The 26792-nt window shown below is 45.7% G+C and overlaps 2 protein-coding genes across 2 annotated transcripts; both read right to left on the bottom strand.

Moving 5' to 3' along the window:
- Positions 1 to 17466: 17466 nt before the first annotated feature.
- LOC125759759 (uncharacterized) lies at positions 17467 to 19130 on the bottom strand. The gene is made up of 2 exons (XM_049418847.1): positions 18628 to 19130; positions 17467 to 17875 (listed from the first exon to the last, which is right to left on the bottom strand). The coding sequence occupies exons 1-2, from the start codon at positions 19053 to 19055 to the stop codon at positions 17695 to 17697; spliced, it is 609 nt and encodes a 202-aa protein (XP_049274804.1). The 5' UTR covers positions 19056 to 19130; the 3' UTR covers positions 17467 to 17694.
- Positions 19131 to 25034: 5904 nt separating this feature from the next.
- Positions 25035 to 26059, bottom strand: LOC119404242 (uncharacterized). The gene has a single exon (XM_037670806.2). The coding sequence runs from the start codon at positions 26034 to 26036 to the stop codon at positions 25035 to 25037; it is 1002 nt and encodes a 333-aa protein (XP_037526734.1). The 5' UTR covers positions 26037 to 26059.
- Positions 26060 to 26792: the final 733 nt, after the last annotated feature.

The raw sequence follows: 26792 nt of genomic DNA, 5'->3' as shown, positions 1-26792 counted from the left end.
CCAGCTTCCCACAGACGTAACAAATGTCAACGTGTTTGCGGTAAAGGGAGCACTGTAAAAGCGAAGGACCATATCTCACGAACCTCGGTACTTTGCGTCCTTCGAACGCTATAATGATTGTCCCAGTGTCCTTGATCCTCTTGGCCTGCAGTGCCAGCGGGTTGTTCGCGTTCACAATCTTTCGGTTCAGAATGTCCTGGGTGTCGCTTATGGGGATCCCACGAATCACTCCTTTACACGTGTCGTGGGGTGCCGTGGCGTACGCGCTAACCTCAAACACTTTGCCGCCAATGTCGATATTCTTGACCTTGAGGTATCTTGAAGCTCTATCTTGGTCCGGGGTGCTTGCCACCATGATGTTCTGCTGCAAATTGGGACAAATGTTGTCCTGCATGGCCTCCTCCTCTTCGACGCCGGCCGCCAATACTATTGCGTCAGCCATGATTCCAGCGCCAATTCTGGAGATGTCTAGTCCTCCTCGTGGTCGTATCACAATTTTGCTAAAGTCCTTGGGCAGCGGTGGCATGCGCCCCGCTTTTACGATCCTGTTCTTGGTGTCATATCCACTACGACTGGCTCGGGCGTCTCCCTCAACGCCAGCCTTGGTCGAGCCCTTGGCCCCGGAAACGCCAACCGCGGCTACCTTATTCCTTGAGCGTCTCATTTCTGCTGCTTTCCATCCTATATCTTCCGTGCAATCTTCTGGAGAGATGTCCTCTCCCTCTACTTGGTATTCCATCCTCAGTGGCCGCTCCACGGACGCGCAGTGCGTTGAGTCACGTTGGCGCCGAGCTGGCGCATCGGCGGCAATCGCGTCCTTGGTTAGGCTGAAATCCTCCGGCGGCGTGGTCCGAGTAAAATGTCGCAAAAATTGCTTAATGTCCACCTACCGGCACAAAGTTGGTATCCGCTTGTTCCTTGAAACCTTAGACACAAGATGTGACTAAAATTTCGGCGAAAAATCCGCGGATTCCACACGAAAGCATTCTTGCAAGCAGGAGCCGATCTACCCGCGTCCACACAGCGCGGTCCCGGCCGAGCGTCCTGCTTGTAGTTTTTCTCTTCTGCTAAATCCACTGTCGAATTCCCGCTCGTACGCGGCAGTTTCAGCGTCGCTGTCACTATCCGATGAATGGCTCGTGCAGGAACTGGAGTTTTCTGACCCGGAGCTGTCGCTATCGATCAGCGGAAGCAATGCCACGCGATTTGCCCAGACGTCCATGTCGTCCGCCATTACTGTCGAAACACGCGATAGCGGCAGCGCTCCCAAGCAGGCAAACGTGTTAAAGGAAGTACGTCACGCCGAGTTCCGGTCGACTCCGCCGAATTTGGCGGAGCAACTTTTCCTCCTCCTCGGAGTGACTCCCGCTCTGAATCCACTCCCACTCTCCCATTGGACCGTTTGACTCCCGCCCTCGCTCTGCCATTGGAACACACTTGCTCCGAAGGAAGCAGAAAAGCTTGCTCTGACTCCGCCATTGGAATTCAACATTAGGCAATTGGAATAAAAACTACTCGTAAGTTCCAACGAAACTGGAAATTAGCGAAAAATTTTAACGTAAACGTATTACCCCTTACAGTTCCGATATGCAGTGAGCACGTTATTATGTTACCAAATAATGTGGCGCGTAACCGGTAACACTGATTAGGTACGGCATTAATGATGCTATGTTCAAGATCAAAATATGGTTGCGCAACAATTACTTTCTACGGTGTGCACGTTTTTAGTGCGCAGATGAGCAGGGAATATTTTCGGAAATAATTATGCGCACAAAAGAAGACGAAATGCAGCGGGGCGCGTGAGACTGCGCGAGGACGCGTTCTTCCAGATTTTTTCTCTTCTTTAAATCTTGCGTGTTTATATGTAAAGGCTAAACATTTCATTTCAACTTTTTCCTTCACTAAGTGAATTAGTTTCCTAAGCAAAGCACCGTCCGCTTCATGGCCTATCCCCCGCAGTGGGTTGAGCCAAAGTACTGAGGAACCAACCAACCAATCAACACGGGGGACGCCCGGCTGCCGGACGCGGCGTTTAGGCTTGCGCGATCGGAAGATCTTGCCGCCAAGCAGCGCGTCGTCGGCGGCCTGGTCGACCATTCAAGCACTTCCGGTATCAGCCCACCTGGCCTGGCTCCCCGCTCGAAGGACGCCAGGCGCGGCACGGCCAAGCATCGTAAGCGTGAGCGGGATAGCCACCGAGTGTTTCGCGTAATGCCATTTTGATCTGGTCGTTTTATCATCGTTAAATAGCTTCCAGCATAGAGCAATGAGATGTAAGGTCGTAGAAAAAAGTAAGAAAGACAGATGCGCCATTTTGTGTTTGCTGTTTCTAAAGAGTGATTGTTTTTTCGCGTACTAATTCAGGTTTTCACGATAAACTGAGTCGGTTGAAATCATTCCGGGCACCACTAAAGTTAGTCCCACCGCCTCCCGAATTCGTCTAGCGGCCCGCCATTCAAATCGATACCACTGCCTTCAGTTTACTTGCAGCTGAAACGAATGTGTGTGTGTGGGGGGGGGGGGGGTGCGTGCGCGTGTGTGTATGTGTGTGGTGTGTGTGTGTGTGCGTGCGTGCGCGTGTGTGTGTGTGTGTGTGTGCGTGCGTGCGTGCGTGTGTGTTGCCATAATGTCATGAATATGAACTGCAACATTACAGAGTGCTCGAATGTTTATCACAGGCTCGCTTAACCATGTCATTCCTTCCACTAAGTTGAAACACGAAACACAGAGACAAGGGAATGACTAGCAGTGCCGACTACCGACTAATCGTTAACTTTACTAGGCACAAAGCGAACTAAACTTGCAAACGTGCTCATCAGACTGTACGCGAGACACATGCCATCACGATATATGTCGACCAAGAAAGGCTATTTCCGAAGCACACAGCGTGAGCATTCATCACGGTGACGGCGGTCATATATTCGATGGAGGAGAGAATGATTGAGGCACGTGTTATAGTGAACTAGAATATACTATAGAGACTCCTACGTGCGATGGACAACAAAAGATCAGAACATGCATGATAGATTAGTGCTTTAGCCGCCAAGAACTGAGCAAGAAGGGGCATTAATAAGACATTCGTATATAACTAAAACCATGAAAACAAGATGAATAACTCAGGTTTCAAGGACGAGTCCAATAATTATGTATATCACCCATAAATATAATATTTATTTATTATCAGAATAAGATCGATAACCTTGTCATTTATTCGCGAGAGACATAACAATCTGAAGCTGAGGAGGAAAGTGATCGGTAAAGGCAACCAAACATGAAATTTCTGTTATCGATGTTGAGAAAGTTACATTATATAGATTTCCAACCAAACTGATTCGCCGTTTTGAATATTTAACGTGAGGTCCTGTCCTTGTTTGAGCGGGATACCTGACAAGATACAGACAGCTGCTCCACCATGGTCCGTGCGAGAAAAATGCAGCAGAATATACTCCAGTACTTTTAAAGTAATCAAATTGTAGCCGCCGACAAAGCGATTTGCGAGATTCGGGCAGCCGTGCTGTAGTGAACTACTGCGCTGGGTGACGCGCCGCTCGGCCGCTCGCCGCACCTAGGAAAAGGCGCAGTGGCGCCACGAGAAACCCTAGCGGCGGTCCGTGGTGTTTCCGACCACAGAGAGAGGCGCCGCATCCTGCCGGTCTTGCCACTAGAGTATATTCCTGTTCAATATACACGTGTGCTGTGCGATTCGAGTGCACGTTAAGGTCAGGTGGTGTCAGGCGGCGCCTCGTAATTATATGGTGGGTTTGGCACGTAAAAACCCAGCGATAATTTATTAGCGTGAGGAATCTGCCCCATGGCACAAGCAGACTCTTCCCTTCCTATTCGAAATACTTCGAGAAGTTTCTTCACCATTTCGTCGCTCCTTTGGCCAACTATCTTAAAGGGGTCCTGAACCATCTTTCCAAGTAATCATCGAATGACCTAAGTATCGGTGATTATTGTCGTACGAATCTATTGCCACAATTATATCTCGAACCGGTGGAACGCAGGGATTTCTCGCACGCTTTAAGGGCTTTCTCTCTTCTTCCGTGCTGACGAGCGCGCTGCAAGCTACACAAGGGGCGATAACCCGGGAGAAAGAAGTGACATCAGCGCGTGTGGGATGAAACGTCATCGTTCTCTATCGTTGTGGTTCCTTTGCGCGAGTGCGCTCACTGTGTAAGGTTGGAAGACTATGGAGCGCGGCGGCGAGACCCTTTGGCAAGAAGCGCGTACGATCCAAACGGCGGTCTTGATTTAAGTCAGCTATTGGCCAATAGTATGCAATCCATCTTTCGTCGTCAAACAGTAGTCGCCGGCTGCTCAGACGAGCGAATGCACACGTCTATGTAAGAGGGCGCCTCAGAAAATGGCATTTCGCGATCCGCTTCTAAGTAAGCACTCCTTGCCGGACTCGAGTGCGATATTTTTCTGAGCAGTTTATTGCAGCGCCTGCTTTAGGTGGGGTCTTGCTCAGCAAGCCCGAGCGCGGTTTATGAACCCTTTAAAGGGGCCCCGCTTCAAAATTCTACCCGCTTGGCTTTGCATTTAAGCGGGTTTTTCGTATTCTCCTGATATTAGCGTACACATAATTTTAGAGATACAGAAAAAGTATTAAACTTACAATTCCAAAGTGAGAGCCGAAGACAGAAATTCGCTTACCCTTGCGCGCTCCGCTCAATTCCACTGTGGTCGCACGCTGGTTCCAATGAAAACGCGACTTACACCTCGCGGTACAGCGAAATCTTGCACCTTGTGGCCCTCCTACTAACGCCGGCGCTGGACTTTCTGACGCAGTAGGTATACACCACGTGGGCGGAAAAAGCCGACAGTTGAAAAGTACGGATACTTAAGGCTGAGAGTACACTCAAAGCGGGAGTTGTTCTAAGTGCGGAAAATATTCTCGATTTAGTAGATTCGACAGACGCCTCAGATGCACCACCGCATTCGAATCAATTCACTTTATGATCTCATTTCGACTGGATACGTAAAGTTTCTATGCGCGCTCAAATGATTGCGAGAAAACTGTTGAGAGCAAGTTTCACTGCAAGCATCGCCACAGCCGGCACGGCGTTAAGCATTCAGTGTTGCCCTCGTGACGGGACTTATTTCCTTGCAGTGCCCATTATGGCGTCCGTGGACGTGGTCTTTGAGGATATGCGCACACGTGGTATAGGATTGGCGCCTACTGTGTGCGGTACGGCGACGGCCCACATCGAAGGGAGTAGGGTGGCGACGTCTCACTGGCGCGTGGCACTGGTTATCCCAGGTGTCATCAGCGTCGCCATCTTGGAAGGAGTACAGAGCAACGATGGAAGGCTGGTGTGCACCTACACACCAATGCTCCGTTCTCTGTACTATCAACGCCCCATTCTCAGAGTGAGTGGAGTTCCGCCTACAATGAAATAAATGCATTACATGCAGTAGATTCAAAGAATGCAGTAGCTGGTTGTATGAGAAGCTAATCAACAAATGATGACTGTGAAAAAAAGAAAAAGCTACGTCATAAAAAAGGACGCGCATAAAAAATGTATTGCAGAGGTAAAGCGGATGAGGCAAATGTTAAATACTGATATTCGTCTCTGACAGATTCCAGAGCGGAAATTTTTTTTATTATTCGCAAGGACCACCTCACAGGATGGGCAGCAATTAAGTATCACAATTTTGTTTTAAGAAACCACTTCAGTCTAAGATGGGTGGTTTTATCGGAAGACAAGAAGTAAGGCTGACGTGGCAGGTAATTAATTTCCATTAAAGATAACTGAGGAGGGCGAGGTAGATGTAAAATGTCGGCTGATTTTACGGGAAATACTTGTTTATGTCTAATGATAGATGCTTGCATTTACCGGCAAGTTCAGCTGAGCAAACTGCTTCGGAAATAAAGTGATTGATTGTTCTCTAGCTCTTTTTTCTTTTCAGCAAAGCTGTGTCAGGCACATCTAATCTGAAGCGTTTTAATCGAAGCAATAAAATAACGTGTGCAGGCAGGAAGCCAGATAATGGAGAAAATCAAGGATAACCACAAGAAAAAAAATCAGAAGCCTTGAGCTAGCACGTAGTTGTGTGTTTGCTACGTCAAACAGATTCCACGGCGCACTTCGTTGTTGACTAGAGTGTAATGAACAGGTTTTGAATACGGCTATTTCTTTTTAATCTCTGGGAGGGCGAGAACCAATCACACTAATACCTCTGACACAGAGGTATTAATGCGTTAGCTTTTATCTCCATGGCAACGATGTGAAGCGTGATGGTCGCATCGTCAGAAGGTCGCCCTTACGATAAGCAAGCCTGTTGAAGCTTCTCGCTCAGGCAATTCAACCATCTCCTTTGACGGCGAAGGGTGTACTGTCGTCTCCAGACAGCGGTGTTTATCAAATAGATTGCGAAGCTAAGACAATAATGATATTTAGTGACATTAAAAGTCGTTTCTTGGAAGGATTCATTCATAATTTTGCATTTTTTCATACAAATTATGCACGTGAAGGCGCCTTCTCTCTACACTATGCCTCGCGGAAGGGCGCCATTCTGCCAAATGATGTATACCCGTGCCCGTCGCCATCTTTTTGTTGTGTAAATCCACGCGTGTGATGAATGTGCCCTTGCCAAGAATATTTTTGTGTTTGGCGCCATGTTTATCTTTTAGCTGTCCTCTGAGATGCAATGTTGTCGCACTTGCTACCATGTGCTTCCGTGCATTGCTTGGTACGTTCACTCTTCATAACAGCAAAACGCGTGGAAAACTAACGTTACAAGACTGTGGCTGAGCATTCCATATATTGAAATCGAGAATTTGACGAAATCTCGTCTGGTCGGGATGTAATGGCATTGTAGAAAGAAAAAGACAGGACGCCGACCAAGGAGGTGTCAAAAATATAATAAAATAACGTTTCGGCTTCCACACGGAAGCCTCGTTCACTAAGCTGGGAGGCCCAAGCTTCCAGCTTAAGTCCGCTAAAATAATCGCTTGAGGCATCTCGCATACGCAAGAGGTAGATTGCCGTCGTTACGGTTAAGCGTGTTCCCTGTTGTTTGGATAGTCAAAGATTCTAGATAGTGCCGTTTCATCCAGTTCTTTTCCCGGGCGATAACTGAAGCTTGGTCCCAGTCGAAGCCGTGGTGCGTTTTTTCTGCGTGCTCTGCGAGGGCACTGGAAATGACTTTTTTTCTTTTTCACGTCATTCATGTGCTCCTTTAGACGTCGCTCAAAATTTCCGCTTTTCCCCACGTAGACATAATTGCAATCGGCGCAAGGAATCTTATACACAACGCCAGGGAACTTTTCCTTTTTTAGTTTGTCCTTGACGCTGACAAGCTCGTGACGTAGCTTGTGGCTCGGAATATGGGCGACTTGCACATTATATCCACGCAGGACGCGTGCCAACGCTTCGCTGATGTCGGGAACGTACGGAATTGAGGCGCGACGCTGGCTGAGGGAATCACGTGGCTCAGTCGGGCGCAGGGCTCGCTTCTCGGACGAAGCAATAAAACTTCTGGGGTACTTGCACGCTCCGAGTTCGCGTCGGATGCACGCTAAGTCGGAGTCTAAGTCTTCTGGCTTGCTGCAAATTCTTTGGGCCCTTTTAATTAAAGAAAAAGCCACAGACCGTTTGTGGCTTACAGGATTGACGGACGCGAAATGAAGATATCGCCCACTATGTGTGTCCTTCCTGTGAACTTTGAACGACAGATGTTGTCGGTCCCGCTGTACCAATACGTCAAGAAAAGGTAGACGTCCAGAGCTCTCCTCTTCCACGGTGAATTTTATAGCTTCCTCGATGCTATTCAAATGGTCGGTGAATGCGGCCAGGGCGTTTCTCTTTATGACGCAAAAGCCATCATCAACGTAGCGGAAGAATACTTTCGGAGGAGGCTCGAAGGAAGCTAGAGCCCGGCTCTCCACTGATTCCATAGCAAGGTTTGCCGCAGTTACGGATATCGAAGCGCCCATAGGAGCTCCATGCAGTTGCTTGTAAATGACACCACGGAAAATAAAGTATGTATTCTTCAAACAGAAATCCAGTAGTCTTGCGAGATCCTGCACTTCAAACACGGTTCGCTCGCCCAGTTTCTCATCAGCCTGCAGGGCAGCTTTGCAGGCGCTCACAGCAAGTGCCACAGGAACACAGGTAAAAAGGGAAACGACGTCGAACGACACCATGATTTCATCGTCATCCACAGTGAGATGGCGCACCTTGTCAATGAAGTCCTGCGAGTTACGGATGAACGTGGGGCAACTTCCAACCAGCGGAGCACACACACGATGAAGGTAACTCGAAAGTTTGCAGAGAGGCGAGCGCGTGAAATCCACGATGTGCCGCATTGGCGTGCCAGACTTATGAATTTTGGGCCGGGCTCTTTATGAAGCCGGGCTCTGGCTTCCTTCGAGCCTCCTCCGAAAGTATTCTTCCGCTACGTTGATGATTGCTTTTGCATCATAAAGAGAAATGCCCTGGCCGCATTCACCGACCATTTGAATAGCATCGAGGAAGCTATAAAATTCACCGTGGAAGAGGAAAGCTCTGGACGTCTACCTTTTCTTGACGTATTGGTACATCGGGACCGACGTCTGTCGTTCAAAGTTCACAGGAAGGACACACATAGTGGGCGATATCTTCATTTCGCGTCCGTCAATCCTGTAAGCCACAAACGGTCTGTGGCTTTTTTTTTAATCAAAAAGGCCCAAAGAATTTGCAGCAAGCCAGAAGACTTAGACTCCGACTTAGCGTGCATCCGACGCGAACTCGGAGCGTGCAAGTACCCCAGAAGTTTTATTGCTTCGTCCGAGAAGCGAGCCCTGCGCCCGACTGAGCCACGTGATTCCCTCAGCCAGCGTCGCGCCTCAATTCCGTACGTTCCCGGCATCAGCGAAGCGTTGGCACGCGTCCTGCGTGGTTATAATGTGCTAGTCGCCCATATTCCGAGCCACAAGCTACGTCACGAGCTTGTGAGCGTCAAGGACAAACTAAAAAAGGAAAAGTTCCCTGGCGTTGTGTATAAGATTCCTTGCGCTGATTGCAATTATGTCTACGTGGGGGAAAGCGGAAACTTTGAGCGACGTCTAAAGGAGCACATGAATGACGTGAAAAAGAAAAAAGTCATTTCCAGTGCCCTCGCAGAGCACGCAGAAAAAAACGCACCACGGCTTCGACTGGGAACAAGCTTCAGCTATCGCCCGGGAAAAGAACTGGATGAAACGGCACTATCTAGAATGACTATCCAAACAACAGGGAACACGCTTAACCGTAACGATGGCAATCTACCTCTTGCGTATGCAAGATGCCTCAAGCGATTATTTTAGCGGATTTAAGCCTGAAGCTTGGGCCTCCCAGCTTAGTGAACAAGGCTTCCGTGTGGAAGCCGAACGTTATTTTATTATATTTTTGACACGTTCTTGGTCGGCGTCCTGTCTTTCTTTCTACAATTCGATATATTATATGGCAAACTTGACGGCAAGACCAGGGCACGTGTACCACCGTGCACTCTAACATAAATGCAGCAAATCGAATCAATTTTGCCTCCTATAATTTGGCCTCAAATGGCATTTCGATTGTTCTCGAATTTCAGGTGACGGTAGCCGTGGAACGGCACGACATCGTGCATGAAATCATCACGAATCTGCTGCAAGATCCTGCGATCGTTGACATGGGCGAGTATTCGGCTACCACAAACTCCTGTCATCATGTCGTGATGAAAATCCTGACCCTATTGGGGATTCAAGTGCCTACAAGCCTCGTGACTCTGGAAAACCTTCTGAACGCGGCCTCCACGGAAGCCGCTGTTCCCGCGGCCTTCCTCACCGGCGCCGTGGGGGCAGCGGCCGGGGCCAGCGTCTTCGGAAGTTGACTGCAATCCGAGGCGAACTGGCGCTTGATTTGTGCCATGCCTTCCCGACATCCAAGAAAACGCTGCCACCTTGTGGTCGCCTTCTAGGCGCTCGAGTGGAGCCGCGCTGCATAAAAATCACCGGGCGGCAATCACGCTATCTGTCTCCGGCTATCTTCTTTCGCTCCAGGCTATAACACAAGAGCGCTTGCGTGTGCACACGCACCAACATATGTGCGTGCGCAATGCTTCTATAGCTACGCATTCAATAATGAAAAACCATCGCGTCGCTAATCCAAATTCTAAGTGGACAAATTCATGCGGTCGCGTCACAGAGAAAGTAATTTTGGATGCGGAACTCTCCCCGCGTTTTCGTATACCTCGCAGGATCTCGGAAGCGGGCGTCTTCACGGCGCAGCGATTGCAGTCCTGCACGAAATTGCGCCAAGAGGGATTTGTTGCGCCGTCCTGACAAAGCCGTCGTAAGTTGCCCCAAACAGCGTTTCTAACCTTGTGGGCATCGATCACAGGTGAAGCACGTGCATCCTGTCCTCGGGGCGCAGCTTAATTATGGCAAATATTGGTCACGGGCCAATAATTAAAGATGCCTAACAGTGCTTGCATCCCCATTAAACCGCGCGGCACTGTGACGACGCAGCTTGTGTGGTGCTGGTTGGCTCGACGGGGGATGGCGCTATGCCCCCCCCCCCCACTTCAAGGCTAATCGGCGGCGACCAAGTGGCGATGATTAATCGGCTGACGCCTTCTGCTCGGCAAACTCTGGTAGTAGCTCGTTGCAAGCGTAGCACGGCATGTAATATGGCAATATTCAGCAATAGCGAGTGTGCCACTAACTTCAGGTTCGCGACGGTGCGGAATGAAATAAACTTGCGATATAATAAGGAACGGTACATTACACTCTAATCACGGTAACGTCTACGACAGCATAAAACGGCAAGTAACTTATAATTTAAAGTTACGTGGCCGTTACAACAATTTTATTTCTTAATTTCTCTCTCACATATAGATTACATTGACAGTAGCATGCCATTTTAAAGGCTAAAGCACCGCGATATGCACTGTAACAGTTATATTGTAACTTATACAAATAGTGATTCATCCATCAGGTGACCTACACTATGGAGTGGAAGTTTATTGATCAATGTGTCACATCGCGGTCTGTCTTGTTCAAGGCTGGCTTTATCAATTGAACAGCGGATGATGTACACACAGAACGGGTCTTAACAGCAGAAAAGCAAATCATAGAAGCAGCGATTTTAGATTGCGGGATACTGTGGCAAGCGATGGTGGGGTATTAGTTAAAACTGGAGTTCAATAAACTGAGCCCGCTTCCAAAACACGTAATTTAAGAAGTGGCATAAAATTCGCACAGACATGGGCAGACGCACAAGAACGAGATACCTTCTTATGTTGGTTAAATTTATTGCTAAATAGCCTCTTAAGTTGCTCTTACATCTTTTTCGGCTTTAAAATTCATTTGCCCCCGTGAAGCTCCGCTAATAGCGGAGAAGAGGATACATCAGATGGTAAATGGCGACACGATAAAGTACGGTGAGCACCCGACAACCGACAAAATTAAACTAACGATGCCATCGAAGAACCATTCCGCGGCGCGAGAAAAATTATTCCAGGACTCGCAATACAATTATGCTGTCTAATGAAAAACGCAAGCAAACTGAAGGGCTCAAATCTCTTTGTTAAGAACGATTACTGAAAATCAACGCTAAAGAAACGCAGTCTGCTCTGGCACAGCGCAAAGACCGAGATAGAACAAGGGAAAAGAATCAACCTGGTACACGATAAACTAAAGATCGATAAGGATATGTATTTTTGGGACGAGGTGCAAAATAGGCGGGTAAAAATGACCGGCTACAAAATCACCGCGCCCCAACAGTCTAAAACCTGACGTAATGTACATGCGCACAAGCAACTTCGTCTACTTAATTTGAATGCCCGCAGTGTTATGAATAAAACCGAGCCCCTCGAAATCCTGCTACTGCAGTACGATCCTCACATTACTGTAATAACTGAGACGTGGTTACATGAACAGGTCAATGATGGCGACATTTTTCCGCCTTCCTATAGGCCCTTTTAGCCGCCAGGGTGCGCCACCACCGTGTCACCGGATGCGGCGGCGACTCGACCCCGGACGGCTTCCGGTTTGCCCGTGTTTTCCTCTGTTTGCGTGCGCTTCGACCGTCGGACCAGTCGGACTGCGGAAAAATAACCCAATTTTGCGGTATTCCTGGCGCTCCAGCCGTCTCCTGCAATGGCCTCGCGACGCGGGTCTTGTTGTATTGTGCCTGGGTGCAGTTTGCGCTCGGGAACTAATCTTCTCTCCAAAGTGCGGGCGTTTACATTCCCTGCTGAGGATGAAAGAAGAAATGCTTGGATTGCTGCAGTGAAACGTGATAACTGGCGCCCTACGAAAGGCTCACGGATTTGTTCAGCTCACTTCGTGCAAGGTAAATCATTTTGAAACCTTGATCACCTAGCCAAGCATGCCTTGCAATGCGGATCGCGAGCTCTGCAGCCTACAGCACGCTAAAACCGCAGTAACACGTGTTATGGTGCGATCGCGCCTACTACATCGCCGTAACGTAGTGCTCCTGTAGTTTTTACAAGGTTAAGAGTTCAGTATTCACTTAGCTCGCGCTTTCTAGTTCCGGACGCATTGGGCTAGAACTTCTAGCAGTGACCTTTGGCTCTGGAACTCGCTTTGTTTTTCTCGCGAGTGGTCTGTAGGGGAGCACCAAATTCGCGCGCTACTAAGGTCGGCGGCGTGTTGGATTTCTTGGAGGCACGCATGTAACAGTAAGCTTCGTTAATGAAATTCAGTTAGCGCAAACAGTAGTGTAAGAACTTTTGCGCATTGCATAGCTACATGTATTCTTCGAAACGCGGCGACGGGCTGTACTTTATGATGCTTTGGTAGACAAGTGAAATTTTACAGAGTATGGTCATGCAAAACGTTTGCAAACATCTGGATCCTTGAGGTTATGCTAGTGTGAATCCAAGCAAGATTTACATGAACTTACAGGCAGGAGAAGCTCGTACATTATATTACAGAAAATTAGGATAACAGAAAGAAAAGGAACAAAAATGTAACATCCAATGCACTTGAACGTTTATTTGATGTTATATGAATTATGCATTTCATAAACAAGTAAAACCATTTATTACATTTCTACATCCGTTAAAGAACGGCGTAGCAAGTTTTCATAAGGGAGATGATTCAAAAGTGTTAATTCAGTTGTCTGTGATAGCATTTAATCTTCATGAGTAAAGCTTTCTGTTGTTTCATTTGAAGTGAGAGATCACTCCATGAAAATTTGCAAGCACTAGGTAGAAATATACATTTCTTACTAAGTGCTTTAAGGAAGTTTCCACATTGATAGCCTCGTGTTTTGAACAACCAAAACATCAAAGCTTAATAATAGACAACTTTGCCAACCAAACAGTTGTATGCCTTTATTGTAGTTTTATAATTTATCAGCACACAATCAGCCTTACTGATTTTAAGTTGCATGGCAGAATTTGCACACAAACTCTTGCAAAAAAAAAACAATTGTTCCTTGTGGCTGATGCCCCCTTTTTTTAGTAGTTCAATGCTTTTAATTTGTTGCTTTAGGGAACAATGACCAACTTCCCATTTCTTTGTGATTATTTCAGCAGTTTTTTTATTCTCTGTCAATGTCCTCTGCAGGTAAACCATCATCCAATCCAAGTCACCCAGACTACATTCCAACATTGTTTCCATACCGTACTCATGGAAACTTGCAGCAGAAGCTTGATCGTTTCCAGCGCACTAACAAGAGATGTGCTGCTCAAGTGGATGCCGTAGCTTCAGCTGGCTCTCAGACAAGCGACAATGCAGGTTCTGACAGCAGCAATGGGGCAGTGGACGCTGAAGCAGCATGCGATGCTTCAACAGAGACCATTCTTTCAATGCAAGATATTTCAGTGCAAATTCTGGAAAACGAAAAAAAACAAAAAGTGTGTCAGATGTTTAGAACTAGAGTTGGAAGCCGCCAAAAACGAAATCGCCACGCTAGAAAAGCTTAAAGTGCCACTGGACCATGCAAAAGTTACTGAGGGCATCGTTACAAAAACAAACAAGAGTGTAAAATTTCACACAGGACTAGTATCCATTGCCATGTTTAACTCATTACTGCAGATGTTGTTGTCCATTTGGCATCCTCGATCCATGACTCGCCTCAGCCATACCCAGCAGTTTATTTTGGTATTAATGAGGCTGCGGCTTGGCTTGCTGACACAGGACTTGGCTGGAAGATTTGGCATATCGTCAGCTACCGTGAGCTCAGTTTTCCATTCCTGGCTTGACGTCCTAGCTGCAAACATGAGTAAATTAGTTATTTGGCCATCCCGACGTGCAATTAATGCCAATCGCCCATCTTCCTTTAATGACACACTTTTCAACAATGTAAGAGGCATCATAGATTGCACTGAGGTGTTCATTCAAAGGCCTACATCAATGACGGCAAGAAGCCAAACATTTTCAACCTACAAGCATCACAACACAATTAAACTGCTTGTTGTGATATCTCCCTATGGGGCAATAACATTTGTTTCGAAGGCGTGGGGAGGTAGGGTCTCCGACAAGGAACTAACATTGCACAGTGGACTGCTTGATTTAGTGGAAGAAGGTGATGTCTTTCTGGTGGACAGGGGATTTCGGTGCGAAGAAATGTTTGCCGCAAAGGGTGCATCGATCCTGATGCCGTCACTTACAAAGAAGCGAAGACAGCTCCCTGGTGCTGAAGTCACAGCATCAAGGAAGCTGTCTAGTGTTCGCATACACGTAGAAAGAGCCATTCAAAGACTTAAGGTATTTAGAGTATTTCAGACTGTGCTACCTGTTAGCTTTGTTAAGAGGGTAGGCGATGACGGCTATGCCACAATTGACAAGCTGGTTGTTGTATGCAGTGGCCTTGTAAATCTGCAGACTCCAATTATTAATGGCAGTGATAATTCGAATTCTGAACATGTTTGAATGACAGTGTAATATGCTCAAGGCTAAAGCAACAGAATAACATATCATTAGCATCCCTCATGCAGGTAAGAAGCAATGTTGTGCAAAATAATGGTTCCATCATAGCTTCAGTAAATAATTGATTTCTGGGGGCTCTACATACCAAACCATGATATGATTGAGAGATGTCGTAGTGGAGGGCTCCGAAAATTTCAACCACTTGGGGTTATTTAACGCGCACTGACATTGCACAGTAGACAGGCCCCAACATTTCGCCTCCAACGACTACAGTGGCATCACTGCCACAAGCTTCTTGTGGGAACAGTTAGATTAGCACAATTTTCATGGCCTGTAGTTCATTTATGCACTGCTTCTTTCGTTTTATTTTCTTTGTGATGTTTTGAAAGTGTTATGTAGTAAATATGTTTTTTGTTTTCTTGTAAACTTGTCAGAACCTGTGCTGAACACAAGTGCTTTTTAAGTGTACCACGGTGTTGCAAAGCAGCACAGATGACGGTTGTTAATGCTCTCCATGTGTAACAGATTTCACACCTGATTTCGTACTAGTTCTTTTATTGTATCCTGCAGCGTTCATTCTTCTTTTACAAAGGTTAAGCATTCCGAGAGGTTTTTTTCTTTAAAGCGGAACATTCATAGCAATTAAATGCTATTCCAGCTTGCAGTGAACACGATTTGTTAGTGTACGACACGATTTGTTAGTGTACTGGTAAAAATACTGCACTGTGTTGCGGGGTATCACATGAGTCGCTCTTTTGACCACATAGTGGCTGTTTAGCACATGTGACCAAGAAGTAGACTATAAAAAGGAATGTGTTATCTTTTTCTTCCAGGGTTGTATTGCACTGTGTAATTGGCTCTCCTGAGAGAATGTGTGCAATATTCTGTGTGTCACCTTGAATTCATGTTCCAGAATTATCTAGCAAGTGTTCATGCGAGATATATCTTATGAATATGATGTCACATGCACATGGAACTGATGTAGTTAAATCGTCATTCTGTCATGCTTTTGAAAAAAAAACTGAAGCCGATTTTCACTATGTATGAGTTACACTATTATACTGTATAATACTTATATATGTTTTGTTTAGAAGAGTTGTTGGGTAACTTTTCGTGTTTTTGTTTCATGTGTGCATTCCAACACGAAATCAACATTCAGCAGTGTACCAAGAGGCCTGCTTTTGAATGGGTACTCTGCACGTGAGCAAATAAAACTTGAAGTTCTGCTTGTTCACAACTGTATCAGAGTGAGTAAATGTTTTTCTGGGCATTTCACCACAAAAATCATGATCAGCTTGCTGCGAATGGGACTTTTAATGGTGCAAAACGTTTCAACTAAAAAATCTTTAAGCATCCTCTGGAACAAAACTTTATTCTTATGGATATAGTTCATGACTATGGTGTAGTAGTCATCAGTTACAATATGTCTTGGTATGAAATTGCTTTAAATCAAATTAAAAAGAGAGGTTGCTCACACGCTTGAAGCTATGTTATCATTTGCTTTGGCATTTAACGCACATCCATGGATTAGCCACCCTCCTCAGTTTTACGCATCGTAAGTGAAAACAGGCACTACAAGCTGAGCACTCTACAACACACCCTGCTCTGGCACCATGACAATGACATGTGAGCTTGGCATTTTCAATTTTTTGCAATAGTTTTCCGCACTGAATCTCGGGGAAAACATGATGAAAGAAAAAAGATTTTGCCTTTAATATTGCGTCTTCCCAGAACTTTCTATCAAACTTTATAATTTCAACTGTCATGGCAGGACCAGTGAAGACAACAAAATATGCTTTGTTTAGTCCTGCGGCAGCCATCTCTGCTTGTACTTGCATGTAGTATGCATGGTTTCGCTTCAGCTTCATCACGTCATCAAGAAATGGCAAACATTTTGACAAATCATTCATAGAAGCATCTTTCACTGAAGCAGGGCATTTAACTTCTAGAATTGCCTTCTCACAACAGCTACATGACAGAATAGCGTCAGGTGATGCAGCAAGAAACGGAAGGTCTCCTAGTACAAAAAGGCCACATTCGTGAAGCTGTAAATTCTTGTGCTTTTTGGCTTCATGTTCAATGAACGCTTGTTTAGCTTTCGGCTCCATATCGCATCCCCATCTAATGCTTGCGACTCGGGGTGCCTTTATGTAGCCCATTATTTGTGCGACTAACCCCATGGTGCCAGTTTTACATCCTACAACACGGTGCAATATGGAAGCTGTAATTCGTCCCCTGCGTTCCTCTATCCATCTTGAAGAGCGCGATTGGCCACGTGTTGCTCCTTCAATAGAAGCGCACCTTTCCTTTGACAAGCGCAGTTCCTTGGCTGCCGTTGCGTCAATGCCAGAGTACATGCCTCCAACTGGAAGCTGCGTTGCCAGTTGCTGGTTCACTGCCTGCACAGGACCTTGCTCACTTGTTTCTGGGGAAGAATCAGTTTCCTCGCTATCAGAAATCGAGCTGATGAGCAGTGTGCTTGGTTCAAGTGACTGCAAGAGTGAAAAGAAATGCATGAATATTACAGGTTGATGAGGAGCTGCATTTTAGAAATGGAACTTTTTAAGCTTGTTGACATAAGTATGAAAAACACCTAGTGCTGAGAAATCGGGAATGTCTCATTAAGATATCATCCACTGCTGAACTATACGTGCTCACATGATGGGATGGAGTTGAGCAGTCTTACTTTTACTTCATGAAACAAGCTGTGCAGTTGCTCCGTACTCCAAGTGGGTACAGCTTCTTTGGGTCTTGGTGTTTCATCTGGTACACCTTGTCCAATTTTCGGCTTGAAAAATAATATGTCACTAACTGGAGCCGCCTGAAAGCACAAATTTTTTGGTTTACCTGTAATACTGAAGCACACAATGAACAAGCATAACCGTGATACTTACTGCAGCTTTCTTCGTCACCTCAATCCACCCACAGGCGGTATCTGTTGGTGACTGCTTGTCAAGGCCGTACCTGACAGTTGCCTCCACATTAAAAAGCAAGGCAGCAACATGGGTACAGCATTCTCCAAGACTGCAAAACAACGGCAGAAGCACTTTTTAAAGAATGCATGGAAATACATGGCTGGTAATTTAAGTTTAACACTAGTTTGTGAAATAAATGCACTCGTGGTAATGCCAGAAAAAAAAAAAAGGATGTGAGTTCGAGGGGAAGTGGGAAGGAGCACCATGCATTTTGTTTGTTTTCGTTAAGCATGTGTAGGGTGCGTCGACACACTAAGTTGATCTATGCAATAAAATGAAACACTGTACGCATTCAGAAGCTAAAAGCTCGGCGCAGCAAGCATGGACACTTTTCTTCAGATCGCGGACGCTTCTTCAGTGACTTCATTTTTGCCGATTCAGATTCATTATGTTCTCAGACTGCATGCATGCAGTCTCCCTGTTTCTCACCTTGCACATCCACAAAAGGACGGGATAGGTGCAATACATTAGCATCTTGAGTGCATCTTTTTCTTCCATCTTGCCCACTGTGTGTCTTTTCTTAATGTTTGACGCAACATGCACTGTACCGCAGAACGAACCCACCTTTCTAAACTTATGAAACCTAGCCAAAATAATGGATTAAATTATGGACCGGTCAAGGAAAAGAAACTACTCTCTGCAGCGCCTCCCCCCCCCCGCGCGCACACACATGCACACACACGACTCGAGCGCGGTTAAGCTCGCCGATACTCATTCATGACAACACGCGAAGTCATGTCCACGAACTCATTGCCAACACGTTCAATCAGCTCCTAAGAAACGTTATCACAATGCACTTACCCAGCTATGCACGTGCAGTGAGCACTTGCGACGGCACCGTCGTCCCTCACCACACACCAAGACTGGTACGTCTTAGAAAGAGTTTGGCTCGCCTCCACAGATGCCACGATCAGGACGACACCTTCGCCGAATTTGCCAGCCTTAAAAGACGAGACACGCTTCACCTTCCCGTTCACGAATGAATTGTACGCGTCACTTAGCTTGAAGTTCTTAAATTGTTCTTTGGTGTAGAAGCATACACCCTCAACCAAATAAACAAAAATATCCGCTGCGGACACTGGTGGAATGTTCTTGCAGCCCGACGAGAAGCTGAAACGCACCACATCAGCATCTAGTGGATCGGGCAGCTCTTGGCCCTCGAACATGAGCTTCTGCCGATACCGTTGACGAGCTTCGGCGTCGAGCTGTTTGAAGTACTCACTGGACATTGAGAACCGCTTCCACAGAGCGAAGAAAAAACACGTTAACGTAAGAATTACGACGACCGAGGCAACCGAGGCACGCAGCACACACGACGCAACGCAACGTTCCAACGGGCGGAAGTCGCTCGACCGGAAGTTTGCTGGGTTCAACCAATCAGCGCGCGCGCCCTCTGTTTGTAAACACTGAAAGGGTCTATACGGCTTTTCGTAAGGACAGGCAATCAAGGGGAGGTGGGGTGGCCGTCCTGATCCAACTAAAATTTGATGCTGTCTTGTTGGAGGATGTACTGGAACTTGAATGTATATGTATTAAAGTAACCTTGTGGGGCCACTCATTCATCCTATGCGCATTATATAGACCGCCGGACTCAACTCTTGAATACCTATTAAAAAAGTCACAGTTTCGCCGCAAGGCCGAAGCAATGAATGCGATAGCAAGAAACTAATGCTATATGAAGTGAGGCTCGCCAATGGATACTCTCAGTTTGAACAGCGCTCCTGTTGCAAAGGCAGCCGAAGCAGCGAAGGAAACTAGCGTGCTTCAAGAGTCGAGCTGTGACACTTGATAGTTCGCGCTCATCTTCTGTTTGTTCGTTTAGCGGCGTCCCTTGAGCTCGAGTGGCTTCCGTACGCTCCGTAACATGAGCGCGGACATCACGGTAAAAGCGTGAAACATCCCTCTTCCCCTCAGCACAAGAAAACCGCGCGAGCAGACAGCGGAAGGGCAGGGTTCTTCCTGCGCAAGTAAAGAAGAAGCGAGCGAGCTCGCCGACGACTTTTAAATGCGCCTGTCGCGCTCCTAACGCCATCTCGCTGGTAATGAAGAAACGCTTATAAGCGGAGCCGTCTCTGAGTCCGTCCAGCGATAAACGGTGCGTATATAACGCTCGCCGTTACCTACGTGGAGGATCTGCGTTTCGTGGCGTAGTGGCTAGCGCCACTCGCTGCGGAGGAAGAGGTCCCTGGTTCGATTCCGCGCTTCGGAAGCATTTTTCTGACTTATTTTTCTTTGGGGATTTTATATATATATACATACTTATACATATACGGTGCATGACGGCGGCGACGGCGACGGCAAAATCCAGCCGAGACTGTCCATATAATTGCTATCGCAATAAAATTAAAGGCACACATGTCTAAATACCATGGCAACAAAGTTCTTTTGATTGGTGATTTCAACCTGCCCGGAGTAGATTGGGAACGTTTTGAAACCTTTACAGCCAATATCAGTAATGTAAATGCAGTGTTTGACATCATGCTCGCACATAATCTGGTACAATTGGTTCATGAACCAACGCATTATCAGGGGACTGCTAAATCTATTTTAGATTTGGTATTTATTCCCCGTGATTTCAGTACACACACCGTAGTAATTGATCAAGGTCTGTCTGATCACTACCTTGTGTCAGTTTCTATCCCTCTGGTACCGCTTTCGGAAACTGCCATGTCGTCCTTTCATTGTGTGAAAGTCTACACACGTGCCAATAATGCTTGCATTATCGAGCACCTAGAAGGCTGTCTGAAAGATTTTGTAGCTACCGATGTTTGCAGATTGTGGGACCAATTTAAAAGCATATGCTTCTACTGTATCGAAAAATTTATACCGTCTAAACGTAAAAAGGTGCATAAACATACGCCCTGGATGACGAGAAGCATCATTCATCTCAAGCGTAAAGTTAAAAGATTAAAGAAAAAGCATGCTGACCCCAAATTTATAGCTGACGCTCTAGATAAGCTTGCACATGCCGTGCACACCTCGAAGGAATACTATTTTCATACGTCACTCGCAAACTTCATAAAGAATGATCCAAAGAAGTTCTGGAACTATATTAGCGAAAAAGAGAAATCCATATTACAGGTTTTGGTTAATGGTTCAGTGGTATCTGATCAGGCTGCCATTGCTCAACACCTCAATGAGTATTTTCATAGTGTATTTTCTACTCCTAGTGCTTCCCCATCTGCCATAAATGCGGACCATGCTGCAAATGTAAACTTTATTTCTTATTCTGGTATCGTTGCTATGTTGTTGAACTCGAAGACTAAAACTTCTTGCGGACCCGACAATATTCCCAACATATTTCTGCGTCGCTTTGCAGAGTCTGTTGCAAAATACTTAGTCATCATTTTTCGTGTCTCTCTGTTGTCAGCGAAATTGCCAGAAGACTGGAAGTCGGCACGAATTGTTCCTATATTCAAGAAAGGTGACCGTCTAGTACTACAAAATTATCGACCGATCTCCATAACATCATCATGCTGTAAGCTTATCGAACACATTATAGCTCATAAATTAAATGAATTCTTAGAACAACACTCAGTTTTAACAAATCATCAACATGGGTTTTGAAAATGATTTTCTATACAACACAATTGGTTACTATCGTTCATACCTTTGCAGCTTGTCTTGATGCTAACAGCCAAATTGATGTAATATTCTTAGACTACAGTAAAGCATTCGACACAGTTCCACACGACAAACTAATCATAAAGCTTCGGTTAGTTGGCATACCATAATTATTTATTTCCTGGATCTCAGCTTATCTACGCAATCGCAACCAATACGTTCAGGTGGGAGAAAAGCAATCCGGCTGCCTTCCGGTGACTTTTGGCGTTCCGCAGGGGAGCGTACTAGGCCCCCTTCTGTTACTGGTCTACATTAATGAAATTGTCGATGTAATTAGCACCCCGGTACAAATTCGTCTATTTGCTGACGATTGTGTTTTGTTTAGAGATGCAACCTGCATTAGTGACCAATGTGACCTCAATACTAACTTAGGCAATGTGTCAAAATGGTGTGAACAATGGGGAATGCTTCTTAATGCAAATAAATGTGTGTATCTCCCCATAACGCGCAAAAAAGGCCCATTAGAGTACACATACAATTTAGCTGAAACACCTTTACTTAAAGTAGCCTCCTATAAATACTTAGGCCTAACGTTAACAAGTACCTTATCCTGGAATTTGCACATAAATAACATCTGCTCTGCCGCTTTCCGTAAATTATGTCTTCTCCGCCACAAGCTCAAGACTGCCCCGCCTTGTGTTAAACTGCTCTCCTACTTCACTTCACGTCACTTCACTTTTATTTCCTTAAAGACCTCCTGTAGGGGTATTACATAAGGGGTGGTGTATAACAAAAAAATAACTATACAACGGTGTTTTTAATGGCTTCTGCAAACATAGATGGGTTAGTGATGGCACAAATGGCGTGAGGCAGGCCGTTCCAGTCTTTTGCTGCTCTTACAAAAGAGGCTTGGAATGCAGTGGTCCGGGTACGTGGTATTGCGACTTGTAACGGATGACCAGTGCGATAGGATATGTGCGGAGGGGGCGTGATGTACGGTGGATGATTCAGTGAACTGAAATAAAACATATGAAAAAGAGAGAGGGTGGCACACTGTTGGCGTGAAGCAAGGGTTTCCAGACCTGATTCCGCCTTTAGAGATGAGATGCTGATATCGTACGAATATGCAGAATGAATGAACCTGGTAGTCCGATTTTGAAGTGATTCGAGTTCTCTTATGATGTATGATTGATGAGGGCTCCAGATGGAAGATGCATACTCGAGTTTGGACCTGATAAACGATTTGTATGCAAGCGTCTTGACGTGAGGCGGAGTATGGCGTATGTGTCGTCTGAGAAACCCGAGTGATTTATTAGCAGACGAGATGATGTTAGTAGTGTGATGACGCCAAGACAGGTCATGAGCCAAGGTGATGCCGAGGTATTTGAAAGATTGAACTGATTGTATGGGAACATTAGCGATGGAATAAGTGAACTCAAAAGGGTTACGGCGGCGAGAAAAAGAAACAAGCTTACATTTATTAGGATTTAAGTTCATTAACCAATGGTTACACCATGTTTGTATGTTGTTAAGATCATGCTGAATTAATGTTTGGTCATAAATGTTGGTTACTGATCGGTAGATTACGCAGTCATCGGCAAACATACGAAAGTTACATGATACATGCAATGGTAGATCGTTAATGTAAATTAAGAAGAGTAGAGGCCCTAAGACAGACCCTTGCGGTACACCTGAAGTTACAGGTAGTCGGTTAGAAGAGTGATTATTAACAAACACAAATTGGGAGCGATTAGTCAGGAAAGATGTTATCCATGCAAGTACGTTAGGATCTAGATTTAACAGGGATAATTTATTAATTAGGCGTTTGTGAGGGACAGTGTCAAATGCTTTAGCGAAATCCAGGAAAAGAGCATCAGTCTGAATGTTGCAGTCAAGGTTAGAATGTAAGTCGTGAATGAAAATGGCCAGCTGCGTTTCACAAGAATAACCTCTTCGGAACCCGTGTTGAGAAGGATAAAAAAAGTGCATTAAGTCCAAGAAGTTGATGATATGGGAGTAGATGACATGTTCCATGATTTTGCAGGGGATACTTGTTAAAGATATGGGACGGTAATTTAGTGGAGAGTCTCTGTTACCTGATTTATAGACTGGAACGACCTTGCCTACTTTCCAGTCTGCTGGCAGAATGCTTGATGATAATGACTGCGAAAGCAACAATGTAAGGTATGCGGCACACACATGTTTAACATTTATGAGAAGTTTTAAATTAATGTCATCCACACCTGCAGAAGAAGAAAGCTTAATGTTTTCTATAATCGAAATGATGCCGTCCGTAGAAAATATAATCGGAGGCATAGACTTGGTGCTGCGCGCAGGTAAAGGAAAATCGAGAACTGAACTTTCATTTGTAAAAACAGAAAAAAAGGCCTCGTTAAAAAGGTTCGCGCATTCGTTGTTGTTGACTATATCGGCATGAGCATTTGAGAGACTAATGGTGCGCATCTCGTGAGGGTTTATCACCTCCCAGAATTTGCGAGGGCTGGTTGCAAGCATTTTGGGCAACTCATCATGAAAGAACACGTGCTTGGCGTTTCGAATGGTTCTTAGATAATCATCTTCCGCGGCGTAATATTTTTCCCACAAGGACGGAAGTTTAGACTGTTTGGTTCATCGGAAGAGGCGTTTTTTCTTGTTTCTTAGTTTCTGAAGTGTACGTGAGAACCACGGCTTGTTTCGGTTTGCGGTGAACGTTATTTTTGGGATAAACCTCTCGACAAGAGTGGCTAACTTATCTCTAAATATAATCCAATTCTCATCCACAGAGCGTGTATGGCTTATTCTCTCGAACTCAGGAAGAAAAGATACTAATTCATTATTGATGGCACTATAATTGCCCTTGTCGTAAAGACGGATTGTTTTCGTGACAAGATCGCGTTTTACAGGTCGAAACGAAAAAGCCCCATGGATTACCTTGTGGTCACTGACGGCACGCAGATATGTAATTGATGATAAGCTCTCTTGATGACTAGTTAGTATTAGATCTAAGACGCTGGAATTGCTCTCTGTAACGCGCGTTGGTTGGGATACAATTTGGGTTAGATTGCAGTTGAGGCAGAAATCTATGAAGTCTCTTGCAGGCTCACTGCCCACAGCTGACGGAACGCTACTACTGCAATCTATTTGAGGAAAATTAAAATCGCCGAAAAGGAGTATCTCTGCTTGTGGATACTGTTTGCCAAGGTCACTCGGGTTATTGTTGAGCTTATATGCGAAATCTGGGTCACTGTTCGGGGGCCTATAACAAACGCCTACAAGGACAGTATGAGGGTGAGCACGGCAAACGACCCAAAGAATTTCAAGTTCAGGAGGGTCAGTCCTTGCCACCGAGCACGATAACTGTTGGTGCACAGCGATCAGAACCCCGCCTCCACGTGCGCCTGTACGGTCCTTACGATAAAGTTGAAATCCAGGTAGGTGATCTAGCACTTACTTCTGCATTGGTTATATCATTTGTCAGCCAAGTCTCGGTTATCACCAATACGTTACTGCATGATGATAAAAAAAGCTCAGAAAAAGTGATGCGTTTAGGAAAAAAACTGCGCGCGTTAGCAAAGACTACCGAAAGTGACAGGCCAGATTGAGGTGTGGGGGGTGTGCCCGGCAGATTTGAGCCGAGGAAATTGCTACGATGCTTCCCTTACAGTTTGCGATTGCTCATCGTAGACGTAGCGCTTGTGACCCATTAGCAGTGTTTTGTAAGTGATGGAAAAAGGCAGCGACTTGGTTTTAGCAAAGGCAATCAATTGCCGACGGACGTTTTGTACACGACCTGAAAAGTCTTCACCAACACTAAAAGTGGTTCCTTTAAATTTCCGTCCATTAGAAAGAATCTCTCCTTTTGTTTTATGGAATGCGAATTTAACTATTACGGGGCGATGGTGGTTAGTATCCTTGCGGCGACCCAGACGATGCGCGCGCTCAATTTCTTTCGGATCGATGGAAATACCCAGATGATCATGGCAGTGCTTTATGACGAGTTGTTCAACTTGGACAAATGCTTCCGATCCAGTTGATTCAGGAAGGCCATAAAATATGAGGTTATTGCGCCGAGAATGATTCTCGGCGTCATCCACGCGCGGTTCAAGCTTGCGCAAAAGGTCACTCGCGCGAGCGGTGTCTCTTCTAAGCGCTTCCACATCAGTACGCAAGGAAATAATATTTTGACAGTGCCCTTCTAGATCAGCCATGCGTCTACTGAGATCTGCTATAGATTTATCTGTTGATAACAAAGGAGACTTAAGGTCCTGTACCTGACTGATTAATTCCGTCTGACCGGCAGACAATTTCTGCAGTTCAGTTAGTACAGCATTAGAAGTAGGACCCGGATTGCTTTCAATATCGCCCGACATCATCAACAAGGCACGAATCAAACGAGAACACTCAAGTGCAACAAGAACGCAGCAGTGTGGGCTCGGCAGCTGAAACAGCAGGTAATTACTAGACTTCTTAGCGAAAAGACGGTAAGTTTTACTAACCTGCATGACAAAAGTGAAAGGATTAGCGGTCTGCGTTGGTACACAGCCGCCGAGCCCACACAGCGCCGCCGGCAAAGGCCGCTCTTTTGTAGTCGACACAGGCATCGATGCCGATGCTGATAGCGTCGACCAGGTTTTGTCGAGGACCATGTAGCTGACCGGTGGCGCCGGAAGGGATCCAGATGTGTTGCATTTGGTGAAGTCCAGTGGTTCCAAGTACATTGTGGTTTATAAGCTTGTTTCGAAGACCAAGAGGGCGTGACAGGTAAAAGTGCCACTTTCGCTGGAACGATGTTGATACTGCAACGGTGTGGTCAAAGAAGCTGGCAGGGAAACGAAAAGCAGTATGCGCAGGTATGCGCACTGAAACACCTGCATGACAAGAGTGAAAGGATTAGCGGTCTGCGTTGGTACACAGCCGCCGAGCCCCTAATTAGGCCAAAACTTGAGTACGCCTCCATAGTTTGGGATCCGCACACAAAAATTAACGTTCAAAACCTAGAAAGAATTCAAAGAAAAGCAGTACGATTTATTTATAGTAAATTTATGTCAACCGACTCCCCTACTGCATTACTAACGGCAAATGGTATAGAACTATTGCAAGTTCGAAGAAAAAGTCGGCTACAGTTTCTTTCAGACATAGTAAACCACAGGCTGTCCTTAGACACCGCAGCATACGTATCCCGCTTGTTAAGCAGACCCACTCGGCACCACTATCCTCATTCCCTAACGCCGATCTTCGCAAGGACTGACACTTTTCGGTACTCCTTTTTTCCACAAACAATAGCTGATTGGAATAAACTAACCGACGCATTTCCCCAACGCCCTTGACCATTTGTGTAGATACTATTCTTCCATGACTTCCTTAGAATTGTATTATGACCAAGTTGTTCAACTGTTATTTTT

This window comes from Rhipicephalus sanguineus, chromosome 9 (genome assembly GCF_013339695.2).
Source record: "Rhipicephalus sanguineus isolate Rsan-2018 chromosome 9, BIME_Rsan_1.4, whole genome shotgun sequence".
Lineage (NCBI taxonomy): Eukaryota > Metazoa > Arthropoda > Arachnida > Ixodida > Ixodidae > Rhipicephalus > Rhipicephalus sanguineus.
This window is presented reverse-complemented; position numbering and strand designations above follow the sequence as displayed.

Coding starts and splice junctions, on each gene's coding strand:
- LOC125759759 (XM_049418847.1), bottom strand. CDS start 19,055: ATGTCCAGTGAGTACTTCAAACAGCTCGACGCCGAAGCTCGTCAACGG. Junction 17,876..18,627: donor CACTGCACGTGCATAGCTGG/GTAAGTGCATTG, acceptor GTTGTTTTGCAG/TCTTGGAGAATGCTGTACCC.
- LOC119404242 (XM_037670806.2), bottom strand. CDS start 26,036: ATGGTCCTCGACAAAACCTGGTCGACGCTATCAGCATCGGCATCGATG.